This window comes from Penaeus chinensis, chromosome 29, assembly GCF_019202785.1.
Source record: "Penaeus chinensis breed Huanghai No. 1 chromosome 29, ASM1920278v2, whole genome shotgun sequence".
Classification (NCBI taxonomy): domain Eukaryota; kingdom Metazoa; phylum Arthropoda; class Malacostraca; order Decapoda; family Penaeidae; genus Penaeus; species Penaeus chinensis.
In genome coordinates, this window is record NC_061847.1 from 17336601 (window position 1) to 17346600 (window position 10000).

General features: G+C 40.4%; 1 protein-coding gene across 6 annotated transcripts in view; it reads left to right on the forward strand.

The window, feature by feature from the left end:
- Positions 1-9205, forward strand: part of LOC125040884 (segmentation protein cap'n'collar-like) — a 106098-nt gene extending 96893 nt beyond the window's left edge. For all 6 annotated transcript variants that reach the window (XM_047635656.1, XM_047635655.1, XM_047635658.1 and 3 more), the window contains 4 exons: positions 7170-7277; positions 7417-7607; positions 8062-8235; positions 8367-9205. In XM_047635656.1, the coding sequence (XP_047491612.1) occupies positions 7170-7277; positions 7417-7607; positions 8062-8235; positions 8367-8528 (635 nt within the window). In that variant the 3' untranslated portion in view covers positions 8529-9205. The remainder of the gene's footprint in view (positions 1-7169; positions 7278-7416; positions 7608-8061; positions 8236-8366) is intronic.
- The last annotated feature ends 795 nt before the right edge of the window (positions 9206-10000 follow it).

The following is a 10000-nucleotide window of genomic DNA, read 5'->3' on the forward strand; positions in this document are numbered from 1 at the left end:
CTCTCTCTCTCTCTCTCTCTCTCTCACACACACACACACACACACACACACACACACACACACACACACACACACACACACACACACACACACACACACACACACACACACACACACACTCACTCACACATTCATACTCACACACTCACACTCATACTCACACACTCATACTCACACTCATCCTCACACTCACACACACACTCTCACAAACTTATATGTATGTGTGTATGTACATATATGTGTGTGTTATATATGATTTATATATATATGTGTGTGTGTGTGTGTGTGTGTGTGTGTGTGTGTATGTGTGTGTGTGTGTGTAAATGTATATATGTATATCTATATATGTTATATATATGTATGTATATCTATAAATGTGTATATTATATATATATATATATATATATATATATATATATATATATATATAGTGTAGATATATATCTATATATCTTTGTGTGTGTGTGTGTGTAATATATATATATATATATAATATATATATTCATATAAATATATATATATATGAATATATATATATTCATATAAATATATATGAATATATATATATAAACACACATACATACATACATATATATGTACATACACATACATATATTGCGCAATATGGCCTCTGAACTGTTTCTCGAAAATCTCGCAACCGTCGTTGAACTGATCTGCGAGTGTCACACAAACAAGTGGAATTCGGAGTCGATGTCGTATTTTTGGAATGTCGTGCCATTCTTGCGTGAGTCCAGTATTGTGTTATCCAGCTTTGCACCATGATGTCTACGAGGGGTTATTACGATAAGTTAGATATTATTTATTTAATTTATGAAAGTGCGAGAGAATGCCGTGCCTATGACGCGCTCGCTAGTCTCCGTATGAGAAGACATTGTTTTGTAATTCACTGATATTTTATTCCCCCGTATACGTGGCCCTATCGGTCTCCGTGCCAGGGCTTTCATCTCGTGGTTGCCGAGTAGGAAAGGCCATGTACGCGATAGCAAACCCTAGTATGTACATATATTTACCAGAGAAAGCTACGTGGATAGCGTGCACATCACGCTGCGTTCAGAAAAGGAGGTGAGAGTGAATTTGACCCTTCTGTATTTCTTTAGAAACTGATCGTGCCACTCGTTCTCGTCAGGCCTTTTATGTGTTCAATGGGGCGAAGTGGGACAGCTAATTATACCGTAGTTAATTTTTTCAAAGGACTACCATATGTGTTTTGGATCGCACAGAGACATCACGCTCCCGGAGATTTGTGTGTAGGCTTATAACATTTATAGGCATTTCCCATTCCTTCCGCGTGTCGGTGGCGCTCATATGTCACCCAGCAGGTACAGGGTCTGTCCGAGGCGACGCGCGTCCCTTCTCTATGGCACAAGCTTATGAATAATTGATCCTGGGAAGAGGAGATGCGATAAGTTTTTAAGTTGATAAGACTTAGTGTCCATGAGTCTCATTGTCTGAATGTAATAAAGTTTCATATACGCGATAAACACACTAACATTTGCTTTGGGTTCGCCACAAACAGTTTAGAAGTGGTCTTAATTGTTATTTTCCTCAGAGGACCCAGTCGGGACACATCCGTCATATCTCTAAATCATTAATCACGTGATGTTACTGAGTCAATCAGATTAATTAAATGAAAAGTAACATACTTCCTTCCCAACGTGTTTGTTATCAGCTCAGTCACAATAAGCGGCTGTGGCGAGTCTTATCCTTGCGGTTACAATTGAATTTTTGCCCGTAATTTTTTTTTTTTACCATAGTCATTATCTTTGTGCTTGTTTTGTTCGGTTGTATACAGAAAGACACTCATCTTAATAATTTTCTTTTACATTGGACTGGATTCCCAAATCTGTATTTTGAAAGGTTGAAGAGACCTAGTTTCTTTTCGATGTATTTTTAAGTGGTCTGCTTGCAGCCTCACACCAAGACCTGCGTGTGTTTGCCTGTAGTCCCTGAGCCAATTTTCTTGTCAGATAATCATGACCAGCAAATACTAGAAACAATCTCGCGCACATGTATGCTCAGACACGCTGGTCCATACGCTTCTACAGTCCCCTGTCTCTCTCTCTCTCTCTCTCTCTCTCTCTCTCTCTCTCTCTCTCTCTCTCTCTCTCTCTCTCTCTCTCTCTCTCTCTCTCTCTCTCTCTCTCTCTCTCGCTCTCTCTCTCTCTCTCTCTCTGTCTTTTTCTCTCTCTCTGTCTCTCTCTCTCTCTCTGTCTCTCTCTCTCTCTCTGTCTCTCTCTCTCTCTCTCTCTCTCTCTCTCTCTCTCTCTCTCTCTCTCTCTCTCTCTCTCTCTCTCTCTCTCTCTCTCTCTCCCTCGCGCTCTCGCACTCTCTCTCTCTTTCTCTCTCTCTCTCCCTCTCTCCCTCTCTCTCCCTCCCTCTCTTTCTCTCTCTCGCTCTCTCTCTCTCTCTCTCTCTCTCTCTCTCTCTCTCTCTCTCTCTCCCTCTCTCTCCCTCTCTCCCCCTCCCTCCCTCCCTCCCTCCCTCTCTTTCCCTCTCTCTCCCTCCCTCTCTTTCTCTCCTCTCTCTCCCTTCCCCCCCTCTCTCTCTCCCTCTCCCTCCCTCCCTCCCTCCCTCCCTCCCTCTCCCCCTCTCTCTCCCTCTACCTCTCTCTCTCTTGCTCTCTTCTCTCCCTTCCCCCTCTCTCTCTCTCTCTCTCTCTCTCTCTCTCTCTCTCTCTCTCTCTCTCTCTCTCTCTCTCTCTCTCTCTCTCTCTCTCTCCTCTCCCTTTCTCTCTTCTCCCTTTCTCTCTTCTCTCTTCTCTCTTCTCTCTCCCTTACCCCCTTCTTTCTCTATCTCTCCTCTTCTCTCGCCCTTACCCCCCTTCTCTCTCTCTCTCTCTCTCTCTCTCTCTCTCTCTCTCTCTCTCTCTCTCTCTCTCTCTCTCTCTCTCTCTCTCTCTCTCTCTCTCTCTCGTTCCCTCATTCCCTCATTCCCTCATTCCCTCGTTCCCTTTTAAATCATTTTATCATATCATCTTCGTTGTCATTCTCGAGACGATTGAGGAACAAATGTTATGTTTCGGATGACGATTACTATCCAGAGAAATAGCAGGTGTTCCTGGGGAGGGGAAGGGAGGGGATGGGGTCTGGGACGGGCGACGATTGAGGGGGGGGGGGGGGAGATAAGTGAGTCCCGGCCATGACTTGGAATATGGCGCCTTCGTCCTCGTGTGATTATGCATGACATGGCGCTGTCGTCTTGCTCTCGTTTCCCATGTGCGGACGGCGGTTTGTCTCTCTGTGGGGAACCTTTGTCTTCTGTTGAGCCTAAGGGTATGCGCCTCATTTCCCTAGCGAGAAACATGTCAGAAGTGGGATATCGATTAGCTGGAGGAGGTTGGGCATGATAGCCTAATTAGGCAGTTTGTGTTTCTCTTTATTGGTGTTGCTATATAATTTTGGCCTAAGGGTACTTAGCACTGATAACTCCATTGCACGTCGTCTGTTGCCTATGGTTGCTATGGAAACGTCCATGCTCTGTAGATTAGTAGTCATTGTTGTAGAGGGAATGACAGCGTCTGCTATGGCTGATGTAGGATATAACAGCTTGGCAAGATGATGACTTGACGCGGACGAAAATGTAATTCACAGTCTTCTTTAATTTCGTGCTCAGAATGAGAGTTCATGCGGTGCCAACCTACGATGACGTTGCACATTTGTAGTTCCGGCGGGCAAGGACAGATGGCGCGCAGGGCGGCTGGAGTTGCCGACGAATACTCTTATTGAGGGAATTTCCTTCCGAATTAGGAAATGGGAACCGAAATTGATGCTTGTTTAGAGCCTTGGAATCATCGCTTTCATTAGGTCGTGAGCTATAAGGTGGACTAATAGGAAGAATTGCGCCGCGCATTGGAAAGATAATTGATGAGTTGGAATCCGTCAGTGTTGAGGTAAACAAGAGTGCCGAGGGATCGCCTCGCGCTCCGAGCCAGATTTCCTGCACACGACGACCGTGGCACTCTTAATTCGCGATGCCATAACACTTAGGCGGGCGATGAGACCCGTGAGAACGCAAGTGCGGCCCCGTGCTTTCCCGGAGGACAGGAAAAGCGAGCGGATCAAAGTGAATGGTGGTGGCGGCCACGGGGGCTGAGAAGTGCTGAGTCATCGGCCAGTAGTAAGAGAGACGGCTCATCGCGGGGCGCTCTTGGGGCCTGGCTGCCACCACCGCTCAGTTCTGGCACGATTGAACGGCCGTCCGCCTGCCAGTGCCACCGCGATCCGTCAGGTGCCCGTCCGCGCCCTCGCCGCAGACTCTCCCCACGTCGCGCCCTCCGCCGTTGCTCAACAAGGCGCCTCCTGCAGGACCGCCAGGCAGTGACGGTCCCTGCCCTATGCGCGGGTGCAGATCTGGCTGTGATTATATGTGATAACTGATGGAGCTTAGGTTTCATTGTAGAGGTTGCTCGCATTTGAAGATCAAGCACAATTTGCTTGTGTTATTTTTATGACCTTGTGAACAGTTCCTGGAGTGCTTAGAGGAAAGATTTCAAGTGTGAAAGTGACTTTAAAGACTTTAACCTATTTTCACACTATTCTGCAGTACATGGGCCTCAATCAAGGCCTTTAAACATCATAAAGTGGGAAATTTACTCAGAGTCAACTGACAATAAGGAGATTGCTGTTGAGACTTGTATGCTATATATGCCAGTTAGTAATAAATATTGCAAAGAAGTGGAGTTCCACACTTGCCCAGGAGCTTTAGCATAGGGGCAAACGAAATACAGTTTTAGCTGCGAGAGGATGTGAGAAGCAGACAGGCAGGATGGGCGGAAGCGAGGATAGCCCTCCTGCCGTCTGCCAGGCTGAAGTGCGCAAATCCTTCAGTTTTTTCACTAAATATGCCAAATTAATTCCAGGTAATGATCATTTTTTTGTTTATAGTATGAAATTTACAGTAGATGGCATTGATAGATTGATAGATTATAAGAGTTTTTCTGTGATGTTGCAAACTGATCATGAATAAATATATATTTATTTTTGGAATAAATAAAAACATACATAAATAGAATTACACCTTTCATCAGCATTTTAATAACCCCACTCTATCCAGCCAGGACATGGGTAGTGGAGGCATGTTGGCCTTTGCCAGTGTGCAGGCCACAGTAACATTTGATCATAGTTTTCACTACACTTATTTAGTATTCATTTTTTGTTTTCAATTTTGAAAAATTGTCAGAAGAAAGAGGGCTTCAACTTTATCAGTCAATCTCTGTATGAAAATGAAAAGTTACCTGTAATCCATTGTTAAAGTATTTGAATTATATCTTATATTTTTAAAATTTAGATGATTTTTAAAATTTAGATGTAATGTCCACTGTAGTTTTGTTTAGTGAATCAGTTTTACAGGTAGGTGCTCAGCCATGAAGGAGTCAGTTAATTGGCCTTTGAGGTTTCACCTGATTTCCCCTTTCCTTGAGGTTCTGAGAATTTACTTTAAGAAATGTTATTAACCCTTCCATGGCAGGCAACACCATAAGACATTTTACCAAGAACAGCTTAGAAGCCAAATATGTCTTATATTTTTTTCTAGACTTATGACAGAATATTAAGGGGAAGAGATATGAAAGGGCCCATAACGAATGTTTGTTTGTGTTGCTCTTGCACTTGTGTGTTGTGTGTGTGTGTGTGTATACTCGTGCATCTAGCAGTGCATCGGCAGTGTTGCCCACACATGATCCCACCCCCTACAACATGCCTGTCCCAGGTGTTTAATACTTAATCCATAGCCCGTCATCAAAGGGATAATATCAATACTTTTATTATTTGTGTTGTTGACATTATGAGTATTATTATGTGTTATTGAGAATAGTAATACCAAAACAAATTAAAAATGACTTTTCAAAGAATTTAAGGAAAGGGTTAATGGGTGAGATAGGTATGATTAGTAATTAACTTCTTGATAACTAAACACTTCTGGGGCCATCTGTGTGCAACGAAAATCTATGACCAAAAATAACAATCATTGTGGTACATACATATAGCCCTGGCACCTAGAGGGAATGCCACATGTAAACACTTGAAGTGCATTAAGAATTTATAGTTTAGTTTACATGCTTAATAGAACTTTGTTACAGTATACAGAAAGTTACTCTGTAGAATAGATTGAATAGTAAGAAAAATTATAAAAATGATGATGATAATATTTATGATGATAATAATAATAATAATAATAATAATAATAATAATAATAATAATAATTAACAATTATAATAGTATTCATCTCAGTAGTAGTCAGTTTAATAATGACTATAAAATTAGGCTAGGGATAAACATGACAGAGCAGGATGCAGGATATAGGAAGGATGTGTTTCCAGCCTTCATTCAGGCCTGTGTGAGTTGATCATTCTTCCATTTTCTTTCAGACATCCTAAGGGGGTGGTTATTAATATTGGTATCATTGTGTTTACTATTGCTGTTTTACTATTATTATTATTATTATTATTATTAATCATTATTATTGTTAATATTATTATTTACTTTAGCATGTCAGAATATGCAATATTTTATTTCAATATAAAATTAAGGAAGCTCTAGAGGATTATTAACTAAACTATGAAGTGCAACAGAAGTAAAACAAACCAGTGTAAAATATTCAAGGCCACTCCTATTCTCGAACAAGAGGTTACGTAATTATAAAAGCAAACAACATGTGCCAGAATTGTAATTTCCAATTCTCTCTCTCTCTCTCTCTCTCTCTCTCTCTCTCTCTCTCTCTCTCTCTCTCTCTCTCTCTCTCTCTCTCTCTCTCTCTCTCTCTCTCTCTCTCTCTCCCTCTCCCTCTCCCTCTCCCTCTCCCTCTCTCCCTCTCTCCCTCTCTCCCTCTCTCCCTCTCTCCCTCTCTCCCTCTCTCCCTCTCTCCTTCTCTCCCTCTCTCCCTCTCTCCCTCTCTCCTTCTCTCCTTCTCTCCTTCTCTCCTTCTCTCCTTCTCTCCCTCTCTCCTTCTCTTTCTCTCTCCCTCTCTCCCTCTCCCTCTCTCTGGTTACTACATAGATTTACTGTGAATTGAAAGTGTGAATTTTGCTCTCCTTTTTTCATTATGATTGTATCAGTAATATGTATTTTAGGATCATCTTTATAGTTCAGAGCTGTAAAAAGTATTTGAACATTTGAATATATTATCTGATTATTTCCATTTTCTGTTTACAGAGGTGTCAGGTTCAGGAGTAGAACATGTTCAGCACAACCACACATACCACATGTCTCCTGAGGGGCCATCAGGTCTGTCACGTCCAACTTCAAGAGATAAGCAAAAAAGTGAGGCTTATATCTTATTTGTGAATTCAGATTTTTAGTAGTCTTGGCATTTTGATTGATTGATTAGCAAATTGATTTTCCTCTTCCCCCTGTTTCATTTGTTTATATCCATTTCCTAAAATTTTAAATGATACAACAGATCGGAAGAATGAGCATGACCGGGCACTCACAAGAGATGAGAAGCGAGCCAGAGCGATGAACCTGCCAATCACCTGTGAAGACATCATCAATCTTCCCATGGATGAGTTCAATGAGCGGATCTCCAAATACGACCTAACTGAGGCACAGCTTTCTCTTATCCGAGACATCCGACGTCGTGGCAAGAACAAGGTAACGTGTCCTGCAATTTTGTTTTTCTGGCCAAATTTATTCACTTTGTAACCAAAAGGGAAAATGGCTTTGGAGCCGTTAGAGCTGTGTCTAGTGGTACCTAATCAAAAATTATATTAGATATCTTTTTTCCTAAAAAGATGCCACTATTAGTTCTTTGACCACTAGTTTCATAGGCAATACTGGATTTTTAACCCTCTATTAATAGTTGTAGATATTTTGGGTATGTATGTTAGAAATTGGCTAAGGAAAGTTATATATCAAAACAGTACTATGCACCTCTAGTATATTGTGAATCCAAGTCTATAATGTGCTTATCATGTATAATTTCTAGGAAGATTTAAATGAGAAATTCCATTTCCATCTTTAATGTTGAGACTACATGTATTTACTTGCTTTGAGTGTTGTCATTTTACTGTACAACAGTTTTGCTCATTTAATTTTCTTGAAACAGGTTGCTGCTCAAAATTGTCGCAAACGGAAGCTGGATCAAATCCTTCACTTAGCAGATGAAGTAAAAGCCATTCAGAATCGCAAAAATGAGCTATACAATGAGTACGAATACTTGAGCTCAGAACGAACCCGTATTAAACACAAGTTCTCACTATTGTACCGACACATATTCCAGGTAAGTTTATGCTATTGATATAGACACTAATGGTAAAATTAAGGAGACATTTTTCTATTTTTTGTGGATTTTTCGTTTGTGTGGTAACCTTTCTAATTCTTACATTTTTTTCTTTTTCTTTAAAATCTCAGAGTCTGCGTGATCCTGATGGCAATCCATACTCTCCACATGAATATTCACTGCAGCAATCCGCGGACGGGAGTATCTTGTTGGTCCCTCGCTCCTCCACTGCTCAAGGCATGGACCCAAGCTCCAGTAACAAGCCAAGAGGGAAGGATGACCCCAAGCAGTGAGCTAGCCAACCAACCCTGCCATACTGCCTCATCATCTAGACAAAGATTCACTTCTAATGGCATGAAAACAAATCTGAAATCTCCATTACTGTTATACGTTAGAAAGACTTGGCTTGGCTTCATACAGTGCACTTCTGCCAGATGTGCTGCAGTGCTGCTAAACATTGCTGTGCTCATCAGAATTGTTGATAAAACTAGTTCATGGTGCTGATGTCTTTGTTCAGTGGCACTGAATGTTTTGTTATTGGTGTTCTGTCCATCACATACCACATAAATTTGGTTTCTTGTTGTTTCTTAAGGCTGAGTCATAGTACATATATGATAGATGAAATGCAGTGTAAATGGGTTGTTTCACAATAGTGAATTATGGCTGCTAATTTAGCATTTTATCCATGAAAATGAAACGGGCCTCAGTTAATCAAGTTTCAGCTGCATTTTGCTCACTGCTCGTTCACCTGGGTCTGCAAAACTGAAAGAGACATTGATTAAACTTGCTTATGGTAGCAATGTTTTTAGTTAAAAAGGCTGTGATGATAACTCGAGTAAATCGCATACAAACAAAACATTTATGGGTGTTTGTGTAAGTGAATGGATATTTTATGTACATGTTTATATATATATGGTATATATATATGTGTATGTAAATATATATGTATATAGATAGATAAATATACATGTCCACACACACACACAAACACTAATTTTTAGGATCAACATGTATGTGTGCACATATTGTACATCTGTGTGCATGTGCGCATACACATTCACACACAAACTCAAACTCGCACACACACATCCAATCACTTTATATATATACACATAATAATATGCACACATGCATACAATTACATGCGCATTCACTCATTCACTCACCCACTCACACTCCACAAGATCTCGTTTTGGTATTAAAATACAGGTATTTTGAATATTTTTGTTTTGTCACAGCTCAAGATACTTTTAGAGCAAAAAAAAATCCATTGAAATTCTTCCTTTACTTGCTTTTACATTAAAACTGAAAGAACTTCATATCCTTGCTACCCAGCAATTGGAATCACAGTGTCAGGTCCCCCATGTTGTGGTGGACATAATTTGTTTGCCTCTGTTTAACTTGCCTTGTTGGTTGGTTACCATATACATAATATATTTATGGTTTCATGAATAGTTCCACTTGATTGTAAGGATGGAAAGAAATATGTAAACTAAATTAACAATTAATTTTGATGAATCAGATACATATTTTTCATTACCTTAAAGGATAGTTATTTATAAATTGTGAATTCTGTGTTGGAGAAATTGGCGCTGATGCCCAAGTGTACTGTATATTAGGGAAAAAATGCATGTTGAGGTTTGTTTGTACTATGTTGTTATAAAAATGATTATTTAAAAAGGCAGAATGTTTTATAGATGGCATTTGACACACTGTTTTTATGCAAACAGTTTGCTGTACATTAAACTCAAAATCATTATATCCT